The sequence below is a fragment of the Rosa rugosa genome, chromosome 4 (genome assembly GCF_958449725.1).
Source record: "Rosa rugosa chromosome 4, drRosRugo1.1, whole genome shotgun sequence".
In the NCBI taxonomy this organism is placed as follows: Eukaryota; Viridiplantae; Streptophyta; class Magnoliopsida; order Rosales; family Rosaceae; genus Rosa; species Rosa rugosa.
In genome coordinates this window covers 40410887-40436458 of record NC_084823.1, presented here as the reverse complement: position 1 = coordinate 40436458, position 25572 = coordinate 40410887, and the positions used below count along the sequence as shown (strand labels likewise).

The 25572-nt window shown below is 40.2% G+C and overlaps 2 protein-coding genes across 3 annotated transcripts; both read left to right on the top strand.

Moving 5' to 3' along the window:
• Nucleotides 1-7753: 7753 nt before the first annotated feature.
• Nucleotides 7754-9573, top strand: LOC133743798 (phospholipase A1-IIgamma-like). The gene is made up of 2 exons (XM_062171829.1): nt 7754-8411; nt 8624-9573. The coding sequence occupies exons 1-2, from the start codon at nt 7863-7865 to the stop codon at nt 9245-9247; spliced, it is 1173 nt and encodes a 390-aa protein (XP_062027813.1). The 5' UTR covers nt 7754-7862; the 3' UTR covers nt 9248-9573.
• A 6150-nt stretch (nt 9574-15723) lies between these two features.
• LOC133746503 (uncharacterized) lies at nt 15724-18884 on the top strand. 2 transcript variants are annotated; one of them, XM_062174674.1, is made up of 7 exons: nt 15727-16000; nt 16173-16343; nt 17078-17242; nt 17314-17478; nt 17980-18114; nt 18328-18425; nt 18554-18884. In XM_062174674.1, exons 1-7 carry the CDS (start codon nt 15815-15817, stop codon nt 18735-18737), a joined length of 1104 nt encoding a protein of 367 aa, XP_062030658.1. In that variant the 5' UTR covers nt 15727-15814; the 3' UTR covers nt 18738-18884. The 2 variants fall into 2 exon arrangements, with proteins under 2 accessions (XP_062030659.1, XP_062030658.1); XM_062174675.1 differs by lacking the exon at nt 16173-16343 and having other exon boundaries at nt 15724-16000.
• The last annotated feature ends 6688 nt before the right edge of the window (nt 18885-25572 follow it).

Sequence of the window (25572 nt, the reverse complement as noted above, 5' to 3'; positions counted from 1 at the left end):
TTCTGACTATATTATTGGGGGGCAATAATTTGTCTATTGAAGGCAATAATGTGTCTTAATTGTTATTCAGTCTCTATATATAATTGTTGTTTAGTGATCTTTTCCTTTGTGTTCAGAGCAATTTGTTACAGTTTTCTGAAGTGTTTTGCTAGTTTTAACTACATTGGGGGGCAATAATCTGTCTATTGGGGGGCAGTAATGTGTCTTAATTGTTATGAAGTCCCTATAATAGTTGTTCAGTGATCTTTTCCTTTGTATTCAGAGTAATTTGTTACTACTTCTGATGTGTTTTGGTAGTTCTAACGTTATTATTGGGGGGCAATAATCTGTTTATTGGTAATAATAGTTTTGGTTTGTTATTTTTTGCAGGAATATGGGTGATCCTTTAGTTGCTAGGTGCATTTATTCTGGCAAACGTTATATAATTCCTCTGAAGCAGTAGTACATGTTTCTGGAAAGAATTGTTAGGTTTTACAGTTTTTATAGGGGGCAGTAATAGGTTTATCGGGAGGGGGGGGTTGGGGGGCAATAATTGTTTATATTCAGGCTCATTGTAACATTTTTCTTTTGAGGATGATTGATATTGACTTTTATTTTAATTTCTGTTGCTTTTTAAGAAATGGATTAAATTTTGAACATGATTGAGTTTGCAATGACTGATTATAAGAGGTTTATTAGGGGGCAATAGAGATTTTATTGCCCCCCAATAAACCTGATTATTTAGGGACTTTAGTTCACCAAGTATTGATTATGAATGCCTGTACTTTTGTAAACTAATTAAAAACCCAACTGAGTTACTTCTAACCATCTTTATAAAGATGGGCAATACAATTTTTATTGCCCCCCCCCCCCCCCCAATAAACCTGATTATTTTGAGACTTTAGTTCACTAAGTATTGATTTTGAATACCTGTACTTTTGCAAACTAATTTAAAACTCAACTGAGTTACTTTTGACCATCTTTATAAAGATTATTGGGGGCAATAAAGTTTTTATGATCCTCCAATAAACCTGTTTATTTGGGGGACTTGAATCTATCTGCAATTTGTTGAAAGGACCTGTAATAATTTGAATGCAATAGAAGTATATCACATCATCCAAATCATGTCATTTCACTGTAATTGGAAAATAAATTGCATACGAGAATGTACAATCCCTACTTTCAGAATCCCTAAGTTAAATTCTTACTTTCAAAATAAAGATCCTACTTTACAGTACATTAGAAGTTAGATATCATGTTCAGGATTTCAGTTTTCAATTTCTCCTAGCTCCATCAAGAGTCATGATTTACTCAACTGTGTGCTTCCTATTCAAAATCACTCAATAGGTTGAATCTTGGTCTTGCCATTCTGCACCCAAACAAAACCAAAATCATCATCTTAGACTTTCAAAATCAAAGTTTCTAACATTACTGGCCCATAATAAAGACATTAGGGGTAATAATTTGTCTATTGCCCCCCAATAGACCACCAAGAAAACTCCATTTTCAATCAATAACAGATTAGTGTACTTTAATAAACATAAAGAAACAGAAGACGTTTCAAAGCCCTAATTTCAATTATTAATGAACCACAGTTAAAGACATTATTTGGGGGGGGGGGGGGGGAATAATCTGTCTCCCAATAGACCACCCAAAAAATGACCAGTTTTTTTTTTTTTTTTGAGAAAAATGGCGGTGCGGTAGGCCTCAAGCCTTGATAGCCTTAATTAAAGAAACTGTCGAATACAAGGGGGAGACATTGAGCCTAAACCCCTGATTACAATAAGTACCTAGAGAACATCCTGAAATACTATCCTGAGTCTCTACTAAACACTTGTACTCAACAAAGCACCGACTAGCAAAGAACGCTCTACTGGCGACTCTATTTGCTTTAGCTGCATTAACGCAGCGGTAACACAACGGAAAGATAACTTGGTCTGCAACTCGATTACAGCAAAGCATAACTACCATACACACAGCTTTCCCATCATGATGCCACTGGAAACAACATCCAGTGACACTTAGTTTCACACTGCTACTAGGAGGCAGCGACCATTTGCAAGTGCAAGGAACTCGTCGCCTACCTAGAGCAAAACAGGCACACAAGGTGCAGAGACTGGCACACAGGCCACTTCTTCTAACCAGAACACGGTTGGAGCTTATTTCTAACAAAGCAACAACAGAAAAAAAAAAAAAAAAAAAAAAACAACAACAACCAAACAAGCAATAAAATTGGAGCAAGGCCAGGAGGTTTGAGGCCTTGGACCCAGCCCAAAAAACCGTTTGCACAGAAATCCCCGCCACCACCACCTCACCCTCAAAGTCACCGCGACGCCGTAGTTGTCGAACCCCGCCCTCGGTCGCACAGACGCCGCTGCCGCCAGATCTGGAACTCCTGTCGCCGCTTGCTGCTCCATCCAACACCAAGATCCACCCAATCCCCACCGGATTTGCGACGAGATCCGGATGGATCCAACCACCAACCACTGCTCGCTCCGCCGAACTTGAATCCGCCCCAAGAAGACGCCGCAGCAACACCATCCCTGCCCACTGGCCAACAAACCGCCGCCTCCACCCTACCTCTCCTGCAAACGAATTGGACATCGGACCCATCACCACAAAATCTCCACTCCGATTGAGCTTATTCCGGGAAGACCCACTCTCCAACAAGTAAAGAAAAAAATGACCAGTTTCTATCATTCACAGATTATTGTACTTTAATAAACTCAAAACAACATAAGACTTTTCAAACCTCTAATTTCAGTGATTAATTGTTAATGTCTAAAAGTTCGGCGGTAGCTGAACCTTTGTTAACGCTGATCCGGTGGGCGGATCGATACTTGTGACGCTTTCAAAATCTCCGCTACCTGTCAAGTAAAATACAAAGGGCGTCAGAGGGAGACCGCGTTGGGCGGTCTTCAACTCTCCGATGCCTAAGTTAGTCAATGTATTTATGTTGACAAAGTAACAGCAGGTAAGTATTGAATGCGTAATTAATGAGGAGAGAGGAGAGGACCTTTTATAGGTGAGGAAGAGATTGATCTTCTCTTTGTTTTCGATGTGGGACTGATATGCTTCAGTTCCCAGTTTCAGAAGCTTCTGATGCCATCTTGGCGCGGCGCGTGGCGGCGCGTCGGCGGCGATCTGGAGGTGGTCCGACGTTGGGGCTGTAGCCTGCCTGGCGGTGTGTCTGCATGTCATTCCTTTGGTTGGAATTAGTACCTTTGGCGGTAGAATGAGCGTAGCCCATTAGAGCTAATTATGCTTGCAAACGTACATGTATGTACATTAATTAACCACAGTTAAGAAATTATTGGGGGGCCATAATCTGTCTACTGCCCCCCCCAATAGACCACCAAGAAAACACTCCATTTTCAATCAATAACAGATTAGTATACTTTAATAAACAGTGCAGTGATTATTACCCCCCAATAGACATATTATTACGGGGAAATAATCTTTTTTTTTTTTTGGGTTTCAACTCCACAATAGGCTTTCAACGAGTCTCCATTTTCACTCAATTAATAGTTTATAATAAAAAAAACCAACATTCATAACAGTATATTTCACACGTATGAACCAGAAACCCTAGATTTCACAGATTTTCGCACATGCAAAGTCTATTTCATAGATATAAACAAAATTTAAGCTATCAACAAGTTTATATTGAAGATTTATGTAATCAATTTCGCAGAAAACTTGAAAATCTGAAAAACGAATCAGAAATTCAATTTTTACCTCTTTCGATGTTTCCGAAGCTGGAGAAAATACAACCGCTACAGGACCTTGAATCTTAATCCCTGGTGTTCGGTGACTATCGTGCTTGTTTAACACACACACACACACACACACAGAGAGAGAGAGAGAGAGAGAGAGAGAGAGAGAGAGAGAGAGAGAGAGAGAGAGAGAGAGAGAGAGAGAGAGAGAGAGAGAGAGAGAGAGAGAGAGAGAGAGAGAGAGAGAGAGAGAGAGAGAGAGAGAGAGAGAGAGAGAGAACTGGAAAGGAAGTCGTGGTGTTAGTGGGTAAGGGGTAGTGACACGGCTTGTAATTTATTTGTTTTCGGAGCCCAGAAGCGTCGTTGCACTATTAGTTTGGGTAAGTAGGCACAAATATCTCTTGATGTAGTGTTTGGGTTCCTGTTGGGCCTAATTTAGGTAAGTGGTCACTGCCTTTTTAATTAATTGTTGCCACAGCCTACGAGTCTTGACGAGTGCTTCTTCATTTTCGTTTCTTGAACAACGACGGAGAATGCTTCTCAACATAATCCCGACCAGCTAGGTTTTTCATTTTTGGTTTCATAATTTGAAAAACAAGTAATTAACTTCGATTGTAGCTAGGACTATGGGTTGTAGGACAAAACAAGAATGACGACGCTATTATTTATTAAATATATAAAAGTCTAATCCCCACGGCCTGTGAATGTAACAACTAACTGCATCCATTAGATAAGATCGATCATCTGGAATTCTTGTTAGAGACAGACTATAGTACCCCCCCAGTATGGGATACCTTTTTTTTTTTTTTTTTTTTTTAAAATATATAACAAGTTAATATGATGGTAACCTGATGAATAGGTCATCAGGTTACCCATTTAAATTTTGACACATGGCAATTTAAAAAAATTAAAATTACATTTTTAAGCACACATTTGTCATGAATTTGTAATATTGTCCATATACTTGTAAATATTGTCCTAAATTGAGTAATTACTAAAAGGTTTACCCCAATTACAGAATCGAGAACTATATTATGTGAAATTGTGAATGAGAACACTTGCTCTATTTGGTATAAATATGAAGATTTACCACTTGTACAACACATTTGTTGTCAATTTTGTAAAATTGTTCATAAACTAGTAGATGTTGTCTTAGAACTTGTAATTACTACAAACAGAACATTTTTTACAACATTTTTCATCATTTGTCCTTATATTAGTAATAATCATTGTTGGTGATGTAATTATTTTCTCAATGAGGAACATTACACAAGTTATCATCCAATTACACAATCGAGAACTCTATTACGTGAATGAGAACACATGCTCTATTTAGTATGAAATATGAAGATTTATCACTTACACAACACATTTGTCATGAATTTGTAATATTGTCCATATACTTGTAAATATTGTCCTAAATTGAGTAATTACTAAAAGGTTTACCCCAATTACAGAATCGAGAACTATATTACATGAATGAGAACACATGCTCTATTTGGTATAAATATGAAGATTTACCACTTGTACAACACATTTGTTGTCAATTTTGTAAAATGGTTCATAAACGGGTAGATGTTGTCTTAGAACTTGTAATTACCACAAACAGAACAGTTTTTACGATATTTTTCATCATCTGTCCTTATATTCATAATAATCGTTGTCAGTGATGTAATTATTTTCTTAATTGGGAACATTACACAAGTTACCACCCAATTACACAATCAAGAACTCTATTACGTGAATGAGGACACATGCTCTATTTAGTATGAAATATGAAGATTTAGCACCCGGACAACACATTCGTATTCAATTTTGTAAAATGGTTCATAAACCTGTAAATGTGGTCGTAGACCTTGTAATTACCACAAAGATGACATTTTTTACAACATTTTTCATCAGTTGTCCTTGTATATCGTAATAAGCAGTTGTCAGAGATATAATTATTTTCTCAATGACGAACATTACACAAGGTATCACCCAATTACACAATCGAGATCTCTATTACATGAGTTGGGACACATGCTCTATTCAATCTAAAATATGAAGATTATCACCCGAACAACATATTCGTCTTCAATTTTGTAAAGTGGTTCATAAACCAGTAAATTTGGTCCTAGAATTTGTAATTACCACAAAGATGACCTTTTTTACAATATTTTTCATCATTTTCTCTCATGTCATTTTCAGCCCCTCTCGGCCTCTCTCGCTCTCTCAGAGTCTCTCCCTCTCTCTCATAGTCTCATCCATACACTTTCTCGGTCGCTTCACCAAAGATTGGGTAAGGTTTCGAAACTCAGGCCTAGCTAGTTCAATGTCTGATTGAAATTTGGGTTTCTGGGTTTCATAGTTTGGGGTTTCAAGTTCATATCAGTTTGCATCTGGGTTTTCATAAGAACCGTTTTTGTGACATGGGCTCATCTCAATGATTCAAACTTCACCGATTTTCATGATGATTTGATTTTGATTTAGAATTAGAGTTTTGATTTGGGTTTTAAGGTTGACAATTCTGATTTTCTTGTTTCGGGTTCTGATTTGGGTCGGGCTCTGGATTCCCAAGTCTCTGAGCACGCTATCTGGTGCTGTTCCCGGATTGTCGTCTCCGGTGACGCAATTGAAGAGGAAGCGGTTGGCGAAGCTTTGCATTCCGATTGTATCGACGAGATTTGGGGCTGCTCCGGGGAAGCTGTCTACGGCGGCGTGGAGAGAGGTGGTGGAAGATTGAGAAGGTTACTTCTCTGTATATTGTAAGAAAGGGAGGAGAGAGGCTTTGGAGGATCGGTATTCAGCCACTCTTAATCTTCAAGGTGATCCCAAACAGGTAAAATTTTTCCCTTTTTTCTTACTGTTTCTATTAGTAATTACACCCGGGACTGTGTTGATTATACTGGCTGGAAGGTTTAAGGGGAAGAGAGTTGTTTTCCTTAAGCAGCTTTCATCTGGGCTGCTTCTTGTTACTGGTGAGCTTCGGTTTCTCTTAGAAAAGTATTAATCGAATGTTAAAGTTGTTTTGTTCTTTCGTTTTCTGTGTGTTAATGTGCAGATTATGACCTCCTATGCACACTGCAATTGTTTGTAGGGTGGTTGGGTAGTTGAGCAGTAGTTAATTATTGGGTAATAGGCACTCTAAGCTAGTTGCTGTTTAGTTGTGTAAAGATTGAAAATGTATTGAAGTTCGAGTTTTCGGTCACTTTTCGGTCGCATATCCACATCTCAACCGTTCACTTTCTATGTACTAGTGTATAGATCATCTCTGCAAATTTTCAGCCAAAATTGATGATCGTTAAGGCATTGATAACTGCTTTAAAGCTAGTACGGTTCATGTTGACAGATTCAGTCCGTCCATTGGTTTAAGCGAGTTAGATACCTTAACGATTATCAATTTGGCTGAAAATTTGCAGAGATGATCTATACAGTAGTACCTAAAAACTGAACGGTCGAGATGTGGATATGCGACCGAAAAGTGACCGAAAACTCGAACTTCACACGTTAATTTCAAAGCGGAGCTCCGCTCTGGATAAAATCATTATATATATATATATATCCTCATGAATGTTCCAATTAACAAGTAATTAACTTCGATTGGAGCTAGCACACTATGGGTCGGAGGATAAAACAAGAATTACGACGATAGTCTAATCCCCCGCGGCATGTGAATATATGTAACAACTACATATTTACTTCCATTAAAGCTATCTTGATAAGATCGATCATCTGGAATTCCTGTTAATATTTGAAGTTGTAAAATTATAGGCAGCTTTCAGATGTTCAATTAATCGTGAAAATGCAAATACATCAATTTCACGTTGTACTTCTCATCACATTAAATAACCAAGAAGGATAAGAACTGATATATATCAATCATTCATATACAGTGTAATACCAAACGAACTTAATTAATCTCCAACGTTTTATGCATGTGCAATGTATCCATGATAGTAACCAAGGTGTTACTATCGCCCATTCTCACCAATAATTGGTGTCTACTGACCCAACCGACACCAATCAGAATGGAGTCCTTAACCCAGATTTGTGGTAGTGTCATCACCTATAAATACAAGAACTTGGATGGGGGTAGAAGCACGCATCAAGATTCAAGATTTAGATCATCAATCCTCCTTTCAGATATACAATTAGCCCAAATACTTGAGCTAGCAAGCAAGAAAAATGGCCGGAGGTATAGCAACAAGGTGGAGGATTCTAAGCGGTGAAGACGAGTGGGAGGGTCTACTAGACCCTCTCGACATTGATCTCCGCCACTATATTATTCACTACGGTGAAAGGGCGGGAGCCGTAGCCGTGGTGTACGAACCAAAGTCGAAGAACTACCGACTTCCTCGATACTTAAAGGAACATTTGTTCTCAAAGGTGGGTTTGCAGAGTGGTAACCCATACAAGTACGAGGTGAAAGAATACTTGTATGCAGCAATCCATCTGCCATTATCGATCGGGAAATCAAATTTTCTCGGTTTTGTTGCGGTGACAACAGATGAAGGAGCCAAAGTGTTGGGGAGGAGGGACGTTTTGATTTCTTGGAGAGGAACCCAGTTGGAACATGAGTGGCTTGTTGACGACGATATCGATTTAGTTTCAGCTTCTGACATTCTGGGATCGAATAACGGACTCGATCCTTTGGTGCACCAAGGTTGGCTGTCCTACTACACTAATAAGGACATTTTTTCCCCACACAATCAACTACGTAGTTGTAGAGATCAGGTATTTCATGATTATATTTTTTATTCTCCGTCTTTAAATTTTGATAATTAAATTAACTTCAAAAAACACACTAATTGAGTTAATTTATCAATACATTAATCTCCAAAGTGTTATGTTATGTCAACTCCATGATCTGAGCCTCTCAAGAATTGATCGCAATATGATGAATTACGCTAGTTGATGACCAAATTCAATTGCTTTCTAATTCTCAGGTTCTAGCTGCACTTAAATCAATACTAGAAGAATACAAGGATGAAGAAATCAGCATTACTGTCACTGGTCACAGCATGGGTGCTGCAATGGCAACGTTAAACGCAACCGATATTGTCTGTAACGGACACAACAAACCCACAGATCAATTGGACAAGCTGATTCCTGTGACAGCAATTGTGTTTGCCAGCCCCCGACTAGGCGATGAGGGATTCGAGAAGGTGTTTTCTGGTCTCGAAAACCTTCACGTCTTGCATGTCACTAATGACCAAGATATTGTTCCTAAATTACCATATTTGGATGGTAAATATGTTCATGTTGGAAAAGAGTTGAGAATTGACAGTCTCAAGTCGCCTTACGTGAAGGTTTTCCCTGAATCAGATGAAGCAGGAAAGCTTGGCAGTTTGCACGATCTGGAGGTTTACTTGCATGGTGTTGCAGGGACACAGGGAATCAAAAGTAACGATTTTAAGTTGGAAGTGAATCGTGATCTCGCACTGGTAAACAAATATATTGATCTTCTGAAGGACGAACATAAGGTAGTTGGTAGCTGGTGGACTGAGAAGAACAAGTCTATGATTCAAATGGATGATGGCTCTTGGGTCTTGGATGATGGTGAGTCTTGAATGAAGCTTAGCTAGCTAGCTAATCGGCTTTGAAGGAACAAGTAATATACAATAGCCTGTGGGTTGAATATGTGTAGTGCATGTGGCGATATATACAAGGCCGCATTTAAATAAGAGCTCAGAAAGCTCCATGTATGTTTAGAATAAGGGTTTTTCTTCCTTTGGTTTGGTATTGGACTGTTGGGGTTCCCAAATCCCAACTGTTGTTTATCAGCTTTGTGTGACTGGGCTACATTATCATGTTGCTTCCATGGCTCCTGCCTCCGGCATAGCCTGTAGTCAAGTCTTTCATTTCAAATTTTCAATAAACTTCGCATTTTTTTTTTTATAAGATTTTATTATATTGGTCAAAGAGGTTTGTCTTGATGAAAGAAAAAAAGATGGAATTTAAATAAAAATGTGGAACTCATAACAGAGAGAATCTTGCGTAGGGCACCCGCACGGACACGTGGTGGGGCGGGCCAATCACCCCCCAGCAGGGGGGGTGTTTTGGGTATTTCAATTCAGGGAGCAGGGGCAATTTTGGAAAAGATGAAAAATTTCCTCTCTTCTGATTGGTGGGCCGTAAAGACACGTGGTGGGGAAACCCCCACCTAAGAATTTCTCCTCATAACATGTACCTCATTTAAAATTATAAACTTGGAACTTAATTATACATAGAAATAAAGGAAATTGGCGAGTATTTAGCTCCACAAAACTCAGAGTAAAACTTTGGGTCTATTCCTTGCGTTGGTTTCTCTCGTCCGGCGGCGCCCCAATGTTGACGACGGCTCTCTGCCTAGTCAGAGTATGGTGGCTGCAACCGGGCGGGGATATAGGTGCCTTGGGCGTGGAGTCGTACGTGATCTCCTTTGGTTCCGATTGGTGACGGCGGCGGTTCACGAAGCACGATCCTTCTGCGATCAATCTTTTCTGGTGGCGGTATTGAGTTGTTTTGCTAGATGGTGGAGGAGGAGACATGGATGCAGTGACTGGGCTTCTCTGATCTTGATGCATGGTGGCTATGGTTGGTGGGTTGGTGATGAATATCAAGGTTGATGGTTGAATCATCATGGAGGGGAACAGTGGCCTGTTGGTGATGGTCAGGCCCTATGGCAAAGGGTTGATGGTTGGGTGAATGGAGGAGGGGTGGTGGCCTCTATTTTTTGTATTTGGAGACAAGGAGGTCAGCTGGGTAGTTCTTGGTTCTCCGGTGAATACTCTTAATTAGGCCGGTGTTGGAGCTTTGGGAAAAGGAAGGGGACGGTGGTAGCCGCTGGTTCTTATTTTTTAGGGTTTTTGTCCATTTACCCCATTTCTAGGGATTCTTTTCTCACTTACCCCATTAAGTTTTTTTAATTCCCCCTTACCCAAAACACTCTAAAGAAGTCTTCCATAATACCCCATTAAGTTGTTTTTTTTGTTTTTTTTAGACTATTTTACCCTTACTCCTTTGTTACTTAGAGAGAGAGAGAGAAAATGGAAGAGAAAGAAGCCATAGGGGACTTCGCCGGAGTCCGGTTAACTTTCGCTGGAATCCGGTCACCGATCACCGGATTCCGGCCAACTTTCGCTGGAATCCTGTCACCATTCGCCGGATTCCGGTCACCGGCTGCCGCCCACCGGACTTTTCTGAAAACCTCGCCGGAGGTCCCCAAAGAGGTCATCAGATATTTCATAGATCTCCGAAAAGGTCTATTGCCCCCAATAGTCTATTGGCCCTTAATAGATGTCTATTGCCCCCCAATAGACGTTTATTGCCCCCTAATAGAACTTTCGGTAGCCGGAATGGGAACTAATCTTCCTAAAATTAGACAAATAAAACTTTGATTAAAGAAAAAATATGAAGAGATTATATCAATTTAAAAACGTCTATTGCCCCCCAATAGACATTCAAAACTTTTTTTTTCTTTTCCTTCTGCCCCATTACTTATAAAAAAAAATGCTCTGGGCACCCACGTCAAAAGCTGATCGTGATTTCTCGTCGATGCTAGTGTAAGAGAGAGATAGGTGATTGTGCCTGCGTGTATTGGAACTCGATTGTGTAGGAGAGAAGCATAGGGCTGATATCGCCGGTGTCGGGGCGAGAGACGGAGACGATGGTGGCGCTGAGCAACTCCTCAACGCGCCGGTCGGCGAAGACGAAATCGCATCCGGCCGATGGTGTAAGGCCGATCTGGGCAAAGGCGGATGAAATTGACCGGAGAATCTGTCGCCGGCAACGTGAGAGGGTTGTTGAGATGCTTCAACTCGACCAGCACCGCCATCGTGGTTGGAACGCCGTCGTTCGGGAGTAGAGAGCTCGTTGGTGGTGATGTCAAGGCCCTTGCAGACCTGCTTTTTGTCGGCGTTGATGACTTCGAAGGTGGCCGGAGAGAAGCGGGCGACTAGGTCAAGGGAGGGCGACGTCGTCGTCTTCAGGTGTGGATGCCATCGTCAGAGAGAGAGAGAGAGATCTGCCGGGGAGGGATGAGAGAGAGAGATCGATGGCATAGTGTAGTTTTTTAAAATGGGTTAGATAAGCAAACTTAATAATTAAAATTAAAATGTAGGGTGTAATGAGCAAGTAGGGTGAACAAAGAAAATAATAGGGTGGCAATAGCCGCACCCAATTTATAATTGTCTCATCCAAACGCAGAGCAAGTGTTATATAGGAATTGATCGTGAATAGCAAACCTACATGGTCTTGGGATGGGTTAAAATTTCAAATTTGATGAAAATATCAGTAATTTGAATTTATGAAAATTTAGATGAAAATCTTGATATATTATTGACACATCATTAATGGAAGCTATGGATACCATTTGACATGGTTAAATCTAAAGACTAATAAAGAGTGTAAATATATATAGGTATAAAGTTATGTGTATTTGGTGGGGTGGTAAGACAATGACTTTCCATTTGAGAGGTCATGCATGCATGTGTTCCAATGAAAAATATGTGTTCATTGAACCTGACCCAACCCAACTTAATTAATTATATCCATACATTTGACTCTCCGTCTACATTGATCCTAAAAGAGTGAAAGAATTTTTTTTTGATTTTATAGAAGAATCAATATACTATTGAAATTTGAAACTATTAATAGAAATTTTAATGGAAATTTCTTTCATATGCTTTAACATAATACTGTATTTATTTCTTATACCCGTGCGTTAAGCAGTAGAGGTAGGGTTTTCTTTGCCCTAGCCGTCTAAAACTCTAAATTGATCGAGCCTGTGAGATGATGATGGAGGAGACGATGGCTCCTCCGGTACTTTCTGAGGAGACCGTTGTGAGCCTTGATGGAGGAGAGGATGCGATCCACGACTCGTTTTTCTACTTATGTGGCCGACTCTTGTCCAAGAAGAAGGTGGTGATCCCGTCGTTTTGGACGGCGATCTCCAACGTTTGGGGATTAAGAGAGAGAGTTCTGATTCGGCAGGAGGAGGAGGACATCTTCGTCTTCCAATTCAAGGATAGGGAGGTGAAGAATCGGGTTCTTTCTAGAGGCCCATGGTTCTACAACAACTCCATGCTACTACTAGTAGATTATGACGGTATTTCGGCTCTCGATGAGGTACCGCTGCATTCTCTTGAGGTTTGGGTGACAGTGAGAGGCTTGCGTATAGCTATGCTCAACGAGAAGGCGCTGACGATGATTGGTCGTGCTCTGGGGACTTTCGTTCGGATTGACAAGGGGGCTGTGCAGAGGAAAGACACGGTTCAGAGGATCCGTGTGATCCAGGATTCCAGGATGTGCGCTGGCGAATATGGGCGGGGCGGCAGTTTGCGTTCTCGCCGACGGTTTCAGTGTGGGTGGAGCTCCAGTACGAGAAGTGCCATGGGCTTTGCACGACATGTGGATTCTTCGGGCATGGCGGTGGGCTATGTGATAGGCGACTGGAGGCTGAGGCGTCGCTAGAGGTGCCGGATGCTATGGAATCGGGCTGTGCAAGGCTAGGGCTAGAATCCGGAGTGCAGGCTGCTGTGGCGGCAGTCATGGGGACGGAGATGGTGCCGGCGGGAAGTGGTTTGCCATCGGAGGCAGCTGCCATGGCATTGGTGGCGGTGGATGGGTCGGCATCGACAGCTGAAAGAATTGCAGCTTTGGCTGCTCCGGAAAACGCGAGAAACCCTAATTGCGGTTGACTGGGCTGTCATATTCTGGGCTGGGCCTCGTGGCAGACAAGGGATCTGCTGGGCTTTCTGCTGGGCCTGGATTTGCTAGAAAATGGCCAAAGTTGGCTTTGGGTTTTGAAACTGGCCCAAAGTTGGCTTTAGGAGTGAAAAAGAAGAGTTTCAAGCCAAGTTTGGCATTTATACCTCTGAAATTTCAACTTGGCGAGTTGGTGGAGGTCCCGATTTCAAGTGCGCCAGCTCCAAGGAAGAGGGGTCATCCTTCTAGACGCCGAATTAAAACTCTTGAAGCAAAAGGTAATACTGCAAATCTGGATTTAAGCTCCAACTCGAATGGGAAGGAGCTGCTTATTGTTTAGTTGTTTTGGCAAGGGTTTTAAGCCTGTGTGAGTGTGATTAAGTTTCTATGAGCCTTTCTATGACGTTTCTAGTTCCTTACTTGTACCATAATTGCGTGACTGGCAAGTGAGGGCTAGTTGAATGATTCTTTCCGTAGGAGGCGAAGCTTTGTCATGTTTGGATAGGCTTGCTTAATTGTGAGCTTCCCATTGATGTTAATTAATTTGCTTTAGCTTGGATAGGTTTTACCGGATTTTCTTGCCGGATTTCTTATGTATGTTTTGTAAGCTATGACCATTTGGCTGTTGATTATTGAATAACAATCAACTTCTATTTAAAAAAAAAAAAAACAGTAGATGTTGTAACTTCATCAAAACTCCCAAGTCAAAATCCAAAAATTGACTTTCTTCGATTTGATTTTAACATACTATTTTTATTCAGGGGGGTGTATTGTATTTGGATTTGTGAAGACTTTTTTTAAATGATAGATTTTTTGAAAAGTCTACAGACTCTTTAAAAAGTTGATAGACTGCTATTGATTTCTTAAAACAATTGATTTTAGCAACATATTTTTTATTAATTCTTGAAAATCTATATACTTTATTATGAATGACTTCTATAGATTTTCTAGTAAATAAAAATAAAAAATAAAAAACAAAAAACACAATCAATGCAGTCCAAATGCAAAGCAAGATAATAACTCGTAGAACTTGACTCAAATGAATGATTATTACTTTGTCTAGCTAGTTTGTTCTCATTTATAATCTCCCAATCAACTTAAAGATACAATATAAATCACTTGATGTTTATGGTTAATTATTCTCATCAATTTTGTTTTCACCTATTAACATATATCATAAAAATATTGATCAATGTCTTAATCTATAATCAATCAATTGAAATTCAATTGTTCAAGCTTTCCTTGAACCATGAAATAAATTCTCGATGGGAATAATTAATAAGACAAAACCCAGTATTTCATAGCAACACTATTCAAGGTTTTAGGGGTAGACCACAATATTTGGGTCTTAGGGTTTCATAAATCATTTTTTATTGCTATTAGGGTTCCAAGTATCACAATTGAACAAAAAAAAAAAAATCACATTCTACAATGAACATGTTGGGTATTAAAAAATATTGATATCATGAAAGAGTAGAAAAAAGATAAGAAGAAACAAGAAAGAGAGATGATAGATAACCAATCTCTTTGCGCACAAAGAGAAACTTTGATAGATTTAAAAAAAAAATTAAAAAAAATAATAATAATAAAATCTTTGATAGACTTTTTCAAATCTTTGATCTGGTAGCTAGAAAATTATTGAAATTTGGTATGTATAGTTAACACTACAAAGTCCATGATTATCCTTGATTTTCTAATTCTATAAGTATGAATGAAATTTTGAATACCTCTGAACTTTTATTCATTTTTAAAAGTCCTAAATGAATACCCCTAGATTTTGGTGAAATTCATAAAGTCTTTAAAAATCCTAATCGAATACCCCAAGACTTTCATGATGGACTGCTAAAAGTCTATATTGAAACCCAGACTTTTAAATTCCATAGATTTCTTAAAAAGTTCCACTAATTCCATATACAATACACCCTCCTCAGTTTCATGTCCTATGAGGAATTCATAAACCCAATTAATTATCTAAGATCAATTCATGTATAAATTGAATTGACTCGCCTGTGGTTTTAGGCACTATTGCCTTCTTCCAATATCGAGAAAAAGTAGAAGTGTATCTCTAATATGTCTTGCAAGAATACCTTGCTCATTGGATTAGGCCTAACGATTGCCTCCTTGTTGCTCCAATGCCAAGAAATACATGGGAAGGAATTCTTGGTCGGAGATGACAAAGGCTGGAGCCCCTATCCCGGCATATCTGACTGGCCAAATGGCAAGACGTTCACAACAGAGCTACAAGCGACTTCCAATTCAGTCAGTCTCACAGTGGTGAACAAAAACTCAAAAAGGTCGAAAAATGACGCGAATAAGAGTAATATATTAAATTTCTTTTGGATAAATAGTGACATATGGTGTTAAATGCCGACCAAAGTAACCCCAATAACATCCAAAACTAACACAGTAGAGAGAGAGGCAGAGTACAGGAAAAGAAGGAAGTCTCAGTTATGGCTGCTGCTTCAAACATAGTCAAGTATGGGATTGTAGGGGTGGGTATGATGGGTCGAGAGCACCTCATCAATTTGTACCATCTTCGCTCTGAAGGCGTGGCCGTGGTAGCCATAGCTGACCCCCATGTTCCTTCCCAAAAACTGGCCTTGGACTTGGCTCACTCTTTCCATTGGCCTCTAAAGGTAAACTGAACTCAGTTTCACTTTAGATGATTACTTTAAATCATGGTTGTGTAATTAGACCACTGTTATCCGTTGAGGGTATTCAAAGTTTTTGCCTTTTTTTCTGCTGGTAATTACATAATGATTTGAAGTGTTCAAGTGCCATGAATGATTTAGTTTGTGGGTTTTAAAGGTTTTTTCAGGCCATAAGGAGCTATTGGATAGTCTTCTCTGTGATGTGGTGGTTGTGTCGACTCCAAATATGACCCATCATCATATTCTAATGGATATAATTAACCACCCCAAACCCCACCATGTACTGGTGGAGAAGCCGTTGTGTACCACAGTTGCTCACTGCAAAGAGGTCTGTCAATCACAAGGACTGTTAATTCCACTCTCATCTCATTGTATGAATCGAATTGGTTTGGATAGAATGTTTTGGTGATGTCTTTATTTTTGTTGTTCCGGGTGATCAAATAGTGGTGATATGAACTTTAGGTTGTTGTGTTATGAAAGCCTCACGACTAAGGGCTGTATGCAGTAAAATTACACTGAAAGAACAACACTCCGAAGAAGCTAGGATGAATGTTTTCCATGTTGTTGTTGATTTCTAGGGTCCACAGCCCTATATTTAGCCGTAACTTTATCTAATGTGACATCTTACTTGTGTTATCTATTTTGGCACAACAATTGAAAATGTCTGACCCAGTAGTCTGGTTCTGTTTGTTTCTATGGTAATGCGTAGTTAGTGTTTGTCATTGATTGAGATGCAATTCAAGTTTGTAGAACTTGCACTGACTAACTGTAGATGAATTGTCTACAAGTAGCAGGAAAAAGGCAGTTACAAGAAAATTTAAGATAATTCTCTGACCTGTTCACAGATCCTTTGATATATTTTTGTATCCAGTGTCTACAAAGGAACCCGCTCATACGTACATATTTGTACAATGTACACAGATATCACAGATTAAGTTACTAATTCAGTAATGCAATTCTTTATCTTGATTTGTATAGTGCTTCGTTCATGTACCATCTTTATTTTGTATTTTGTATTATACTTGTTTATTGATTTCTATCATATAGTGCGTATGGAATTAGGTTATTGAAGCCGCTAGAAAGAGGCAGGATATGTTGGTGCAAGTTGGACTGGAGTATAGATACATGCCGCCTGTTGCTAAACTGATAAACATAGTGAAGGGTGGAAGTCTTGGGCAGGTCAAAATGGTGGCAATCCGAGAACACAGGTTTCCTTTCTTGGTTAAGGTATGTCAGGCAACTGAAGTTTCAGTTCTCATGTTGTAGTAGGTGATCTTAATTAATCATGTTTGTAATAGGTCAACAATTGGAACCGGTTTAATGTTAACTCTGGGGGGACACTGGTAGAGAAGTGCTGTCACTTCTTTGATTTGATGAGGCTGTTTGCTGGAGCTAGTCCTTTTCGTGTGATGGCTTCTGGAGCCATTGATGTTAACCACAAAAATGAAATATATGATGGGAAGGTAATTTCATTTTGTTCAGATTTGAAATAAGTGACAAGATATGCTATATTTAAAGGACTACAACCTTTCAAGAATTAAAGACATATGCCTTCCCTTTATTATAGCCCTTTTCAGAAGTGAGCATCATATAAAGGAAATCAAACCAAGTTTGCTTTTAGTTTAGCCATCAAAACTGATCCTGATCCAATAATTGCTGAAAACTGATAAATTCTTGTTTTTGTTTTGCCTATTCAAGGTAAATAATACAGTTCACAATTTAGGAGATAGGTTTTAATAGCAATCCTGTCTTTGGCTGAAGGACTGCTATCATGCTTGCAATTTGTACAGGATAATCTTGTTCCATTTATATACTTTTTTTTTTAGAGAATTGTTCCAATTATATACAAGGACTGCTACTTCTGAAGTTACAAAGAGAAAACCTTGTGAATTGTTTTATACTATGGAATTACGGAGCACTAGATATTATTATTATTATTTACACTGGTCTCTTTTTTTGTTTAGGTACCAGATATAATTGACAATGCATATGTTATTGTCGAATTTGATAATGGTGCTCGTGGGATGCTTGACCTTTGTATGTTTGCTGAAGGGAGTAAAAATGAGCAAGAAATATCGGTTGTTGGTGATGTCGGAAAGGTAGTTCTCTTTGTCTCCCTCTCCCTCTCTGATTACCCTCTGCATTATAGGTGGTGACCATTTCATTGCAATCTTTTACTTGAAATTCTAGTGGATAATGCAGTGTAACATATCCGCCATTGGCTCTTTCTTGTACAAACATTAGTTTGCAGTTTCTCTGACCTTACCTGTGGCTTCTCCTTTCATTTGATCTAACTAACAAGTTTCTAACAGGGAGAGGCCTTTGTTCCTGAGAGTATTGTACGTACTGGTACTCGAGTAGGTGGGAGAGATGGTGTCAAGACTTTAAAAGCTGAGAATGATCAGATAAAGTATGATTTCATTTCCCTCTTGGTATCAACTGTTTCATGTTCTCTCAACAGCCCCTCTGGCAATTCTCAGTTCATTGCGGGAAACTATTCACCCATGCTTTAATGTGATACTGAACAAACTATTTCAGATATGATGGGCTGCATCATGGATCTAGCTATTTGGAACACCTGCACTTCTTATCTGCAATTAGGGCTAAACAAGGACCTGCTGTTGATTTGCATGATGGATTAGTTTCAGTTGCCATTGGAGTTGCAGCACAACTTTCCATAGAGAAAGGCCGGTTTGTCACAATTGAAGAAGTCATGAATTAGTTCAATTGTATTCTTTCTGTATAGGTCTTATTATTACTGGTGGGTTGGGGGGGAATGTTATTGGATTTTCTTCTCCTGTCCCAATGAGACGTATATACAAATTAATGTTTTCTCATGTATTAATAAACGTTCACTAATATTTACTTCTTTTTTGTACGAACATGTTTGGTTTACCATTCCCCCTCATCAAGTATGTTTTCCTTGGGCCTTCTCTTCTAAGGAAGCTTATTACAATGACAACCCTCACTTTCCAGTCCCCATGAGCATTGATTCATTACATGGGCCTATAACTTCTTTGTCCAACTCTGTAAAGATAGTGGAACTTCCACAACACCATACCGAGCTGAAGGTTGACTCTCCACCTAAAGTATCATCTGCCCCAGCAAAAATGAAGAGACAACGGAGGAAAACCACTGCTGATCAGACCCCAAAGATTATTACAAAGAAGCCAAGAGTTCCTAAGAGCCCAGGTCTGCGGTTGTCTAATACAGGTGGTAGAGGTCGCGGTAGAGGTCGCGGGAAAGGGGGTAGTGGAAGAGGAAAAAATGAGCAGCAATTGGAGACACAAGACTGTGGTTTGAATCAATCAATCACAGGCGACAGTACTTATGGGAGGGCTGCTGACCATACAGAACCATCTCTTACTATAGGTATGGAGGATTTAACCCACCTCCAAGGTTGTGGCGGCTGGCCTAGTACGGCTGCAAGGGATCAATGATTGGGCTAGCCTGGAACTGTCAAGGCTTGGGGAAGTCCTTGACAGTACAAACGCTCCGGGAGATCACCCACTCCCATGGTCCTGATTTTATCTTTTTATCAGAAACACACCAAGGCTACTCTTATGTTGATAGTATTAGAGAACAGTTGGGATACATCAAGAGCTATAATGTGGAACCTATTAACACGGCAGGAGGCCTTAGTTTATGGTGGAAAGATGACTACAAAGTGGAGGTTGTTGACTACTCTAAGTTTTTCATCGACACATTAGTTTCTCTTCCCGGTTCAAACTCTTTGGTTAGAATCACATGGATGTATGGTCCCCCTTATGCTACAGATAAGGTAGCCTTCTGGGATTCATGGAATAATAGAGGAAGAAGGGATAATATCCCTTGGCTGGTTATGGGAGATCTTAATGAGCTTCTGTGGCAGTATGAGATGGAGGGGGGAGTCCCATGGAGCCCTTCTAGGAGGTGCTTATTAAGGGAATTCATGAACTCTAATTCCCTGATGGATATTGGCTATAAAGGACAGAAATTCACGTGGGCTAGAAGAGAAGGTGACCGTATTGTTCTACAAGAAAGGCTTGATCGCAGTTTCATTAATGATCAGTGGTTATTGGGGTGGCCGGATTCTTGCCTTACTCATCTCACTCGGATTGGGTCGGATCACAGCCCGATTCTACTTAACACAAATCCATCTCTGAGGAGAGTCAAGGCCAGATTCAAATTCGAAGCTTCCTGGGCTGATGAAGCTGAGGTTGTTCCTATTGTTGAAGCTTGCTGGAAGTCTAATTCTAATCTGCAGATGCAAAGTGTCAATAAGTGGACCACTAGCCTTAATAGATGCAGATCGAGGCTGAAGTGTTGGAGTAAGCAGAAGTTCCCCTTAAGTAACAAGGTGGAAATTCAAAGATGCCTTGAAGAGCTAGAGGATTTACAGATTAATGCCCCTTTCACCAGCTCTATTAAGCAGCTGGAAATCTCCAACAAGTTGGGATCTTTTTGGTTAAAGGAGGAGAAGTACTGGCATCAACGGTCCAGGGTGAAATGGTTAAACTCGGGGGACTCAAATACTAGATTTTTCCATCTATCTACCCTTCAACGTCGACAGAGAAACAGAATTTTAAAGATACAAAACGATGCTGATGCCTGGGTTGTGGGAGAGTCCTTTATCCGCAAGGAATTTGAAGCTCAGTTTAAGAAAATTTACACTACTACTGGAGTCCGATCTTGGGGACAGTCCCTTAGTGGGCTAAATAGAGTGGTAAATGATGATATGAATGGGGAGCTTCTGGCCCCTATTTCGCTGCAAGAAGTAAAAGAAGCTGCTGACCAGCTGGGGGCACTAAAGGCCCCGGGACCGGATGGGTTCCCGGGCCTCTTCTACCACAAGTACTGGAGGATTGTAAAACAGGTTGTGTGGGAAACTTCGAAGGATTTTGGAGTTGGAAGGGTGAGACTCATGGATCTTAATAAAACTCACATCGTTCTTATTCCTAAAATCCCTAACCCGGAGAGGACGACACATTTTCGACCTATCAGCCTTTGCAACAACTCTTACAAGATATTATCTAAGCTTCTTGCTAACAGACTCAAAGCCTTCCTGCCTCAGTTGATTTCTCCTAATCAGAATGCCTTTGTGCCAGAGAGACAAATACAGGATAATATTCTTCTAGCTCATGAATCCTACCATTATCTCAAGTTAAAGCGAGAAGGGGGCAATCATGAGATGGGGCTAAAACTGGACATGAATAAAGCCTATGATAGAGTGGAATGGGATTTCCTAGCGGCTACCCTATTTCACTTTGGGTTTGCAAGGAGATGGGTGAACCTAATCATGGCCTGTGTATCGACTGTGTCTTTCTCCATTGTTCTGAATGGTAATCCTGGGAGGTTCTTCCTCCCAAGCAGAGGGCTTAGACAAGGGGATCCCCTATCCCCTTACCTATTCCTATTAGTGAGTGAGGTACTCTCTCTGCGTATGACAAAGGCGGTTAATGAGGGATCACTTATGGGCATCAAACTGAGTATGTGTTGCCCAACCCTTTCTCATCTATTTTTTGCAGATGATGCTTTGTTTTTTATGAAAGCCACTCTTGTTAACTGTTGGCATTTGGCCCGGATTCTGAGGGAGTATTGTACTGCATCTGGCCAACAAATTAACAATGAAAAGTCAAGTGTGTATTTCTCTCCAAATACTCCCACACAAATGGCTCATCTGATGTGTGAACTAATGGGATTTGTGGAGGTTTTGAATCCAGGGAACTACTTAGGCCTCCCCACGATGTGGGGCAAGTCAAAGAAAGCGGCGTTGACCTATGTGGTTGAGAGGGTTAATCGAAAGATTGAAGGCTGGAAACAAAAAACACTCTCGTTGGCAGGAAAGGAAGTACTCATAAAGTCAGTTGCAACAGCAGTCCCAGCGTACCCGATGGCATGCTTTAAGTTCCCCAAAAGCATCTGTAAGGAGATTGATTCAGTACTAGGCAAGTTCTGGTGGGGCTCGAGCGCGAATGGGCAGAAGATACACTGGAAGAGTTGGGAATTCTTGGGTTTACCTAAATCTGAGGGTGGCATGGGCTTCAGGGACCTATACCAATTTAATCTGGCTCTTTTAGCAAAGCAGTGTTGGAGACTAATACAGGAGCCTCATTCTCTCTGGGCACAAGTGCTAAAAGCTAGGTATTTCCCAAATTGTACCTTCTTTGAGGCAGTTAAGGGATATCGGGCTTCTTGGAGCTGGTCTAGTCTCGTAGAGGCTAGGGATTTGTTGCTGCAAGAGTGTCGAAGGCAGATTATAAATGGCTTCTCTACGGAAATATGGCAGGATAAGTGGCTACCACCTCCAGGTGAGGGTTTACTGAGGAGGAATGGGGTCCAACTCGGCAACGCACCTGTTTTGGTGAGCTCTCTCATTGATTCGGACACCCACCACTGGGTCTTAGATACTATTCTTCACCTTGTCCATCCAAGTGACGTGGACAGGATCCTATCGATTCCTATAGGTGATGGGGTGGGGTGTGACCATCTAATCTGGCCCTGGACAAAGAATGGACTCTATACTGTCAGGTCAGGGTACCATGTACTACACCACAGAAATACAACCATTTCCAGCCCTAACAGTGGTCCTTCTCACAGAATTGATAAGAGTGTATGGAAGGTACTTTGGAAAATGAATACACTACCAAAGATCAGATTGTTCCTTTGGAGAGTCTTGAATGGAGCTGCTCCTACTATGCTCTATCTCTATAGAAGGAAAGTGGTTACCAATCCAACCTGTCCTATTTGTGGGGAAGCTAACGAAGACTTTGAACATCTTCTATTACTATGTCCTTGGGTAGAATCAGTATGGTTTGGCTCTCCTATTGGACTGAAGATTAACAGGCAATCTGTCACTACCTTTGATAAGTGGTTTCATCATATTGCATCAACCCCTTCCAACAAAGACGAAAAAATGAGAGTACTAACCTGGATTAGTTTCACTTGTTGGAGCATCTGGAAGGCGAGGTGTGCTTATGTCTACCAACACAGACCAATCTCCCCAAGCCGAACAATTGAGATCGGAGTAAATTTGGCTTTAGAATTCGAGGAGGCCACAAAAGTACTGATTCTTGAGCCCTCTACAATTACTGGTGATCATAATGATACAAACACCGGTCGAAATTGGGAGGCCCCGCCTCTAGGGTATGCGAAGATAAACTGTGATGCCGCTTGGTCTCCACCTTCTTCAGGTGGAATTGGGGTTGTAATTCGGAATCACACAGGGGCACTGATTGGAGGGCTTTCTTCCAGGGCTACTTGTGGTTCTGCTGCAATTGCTGAAGCAGAAGCAGTACAGTATGGAGTCAATCTAGCTATCTCTCTCAATTTGAAAAAAGTACGCATTGAATCGGATTCGTGTGAGATCATTTCTGATCTGAAAGCTACAAGAAATTGCAGAAGCTGGAAGACTTACCCAATCATCGAACAGATCAGAAATAGTTGCTCTTGGTTTGATGATTGCTCCTGGGAATGGGTTCCCCGTGAAGCGAACTGCGCTGCACACACTGCAGCCTCGCTTGCCAAACAGACCGTGGGTCCTTTGCGATGGGCTGATCAGCCACCACCGTCTCTGATTAGAGTTTTAAGGAACGATGGCCTCCCATGCCCACATGATGTGGGAATATGACCGTTTCTATTTGCTGCTGTGGCTGTATTTCCAGTTTCTATTCCGTCATGGAACTAGATGGATTGTATGGCTGTTTGTTTATTTGTTGTTTTTTAGCCTTAGCTTCTGCTGGGCTCCCGAGGCTTTTGTCCTCAGTTATGAAAGTATTTCATTCTCCAAAAAAAAAAAAAAAAGTATGTTTTCCTGGTTCAGCCAATTTAAAAATTGAACCGATGCAGATACTATTCCTACGATTCTCAAAAGTTGTTTTATCTTCTTTTATACGAAAGAAAAGTTTTCCCCCTAAAGTCCTCTTTTCTCTCACCTTCTTTTCCTCTTCTGTTCCAGCCCAAGGCCTCTGCGCTTTCTTTTCATCTATCAAATGCTGATTGACAGGGAAAAATTGGATACCCCATCAGGCACTCATTGGAAGAAATTTCATTTCTGAGTTGATTATGCAATAAATTGATGTACTGATCAAGTCTTGGTATGAAGATGCAAGTTGAACCTCGTAAGTCCTAACATATAGTCTTTGTTTGGCAACATTTTTCTTTCCTTCTCGCTATGAAAATTGAGATTATAGAGAATACATGGAAAAAAATGCAGAACAGACTAGTTAACAGAAGTGTGAGAAATGATGGAACAATAAGGGTGATCAATGTCACCATTTTCATTAAGAACTCTCTTCTGGTTCTCGTTTTGTTCGCTTTTCTGATTGTTCTGTACAACACTACAACCAAGCAAAGCTTTACTGTTGGGTTTAGGCCAGTATTTTCCTTACTGGGACATCTTACAAGATATGGTTCAATGTCAAAGTTTCAAGGAAGAATTCAGGATAGGTAAAGTGCACTACCAGATGAAGTTCGTTGTCACATACTTTCCTTCCTCCCCACAAAATGTGCTGCGAGGACCACGATTCTGCCAAAAGACGGAACAACAAATGGACTGCTGTTTCCAATCTAGACTTCTTGGATGAAGCATTCCATAGAGATGTTGAGTTGAAAAGGTTTGTAAGTTGGGTACTTGACTTCCGCGGTTCATCAAACATCCAAAAATTCAAACTTGAATTTTCGCGTTACAACAATTTTCAGTGTTCATCATACATAGAAATGTTCACTGTTGATCGTAGGCATGATATTCATTTGTCGTTGGATTAGCACTGCCATTGGGCGTAATGTTATTGAACTTGACCTGAATATCGAGTTGTTTTCAGAACGAAATGATTTTGTGTTACCTAGCTAAGAGCCTTTTTGTGTGTAAAACACTGGAGGTTTCGAAGATTGGGCCAAATTTTGGTATCAATGATCTTCCCCAGTCAGGGAATTTCTTCCCAAGCCTCAAGTTTCTTGATGTTTCAGTTCACCATCCCGACAATGGCTCAATGGAAAAGCTTTTTCCTCACTTTCCACTACTTGAAGATTTGGCTATAGATGGAGTCCTCGGGCAAAAGGAAGATTTGAATGTCAACATCTCTGCACCCAAACTGAAGACGTAAAGAATATATTTGCAGGTTGACAATGGTGATTATCACGAGAACAGTTTTTACATTAAAGCTCCAAATCTTGAAAACTTTGATCTCATGCAAGGGAAAATTCCATAAGACATACCCGTATGTCATACACACATTTATAAATGTGACAACAAATTTGTTCTCAGAGTGGTAAAGTTGAGTCCTATTTTGTGTAATCTTAGTTTTATTAGTAGTAATTACATCACCTATGACTTTGTTACATGTTTTGAACAAATTCATTGTCAATGTTGTAATTTTTGTTTAATTATATGTAAATAGTGTAAATGAATATGGTAACTTTGTTCTCAATGTTGTAATTTTGATTCATATAAGTTGCAATTTTTGTTCAAATAGATATAAAATGAGTGTATGATAAACATCACAGTACCATAACTTGTCTCCTGATGCAAGATAATTTTACAAATTTTTACTTTGGAAACTCCAAACTCCCTAGTCAAA

Bases quoted from the DNA above. Each gene is read 5' to 3' on its own strand.
- LOC133743798 (XM_062171829.1), top strand. From the start codon at position 7,863: ATGGCCGGAGGTATAGCAACAAGGTGGAGGATTCTAAGCGGTGAAGAC. The intron at 8,412-8,623 runs GTATTTCATGAT...TCTAATTCTCAG, and splicing joins TACGTAGTTGTAGAGATCAG to GTTCTAGCTGCACTTAAATC.
- LOC133746503 (XM_062174674.1), top strand. From the start codon at position 15,815: ATGGCTGCTGCTTCAAACATAGTCAAGTATGGGATTGTAGGGGTGGGT. The intron at 17,243-17,313 runs GTATGTCAGGCA...TGTTTGTAATAG, and splicing joins GGTTTCCTTTCTTGGTTAAG to GTCAACAATTGGAACCGGTT. The intron at 18,426-18,553 runs GTATGATTTCAT...AAACTATTTCAG, and splicing joins GCTGAGAATGATCAGATAAA to ATATGATGGGCTGCATCATG.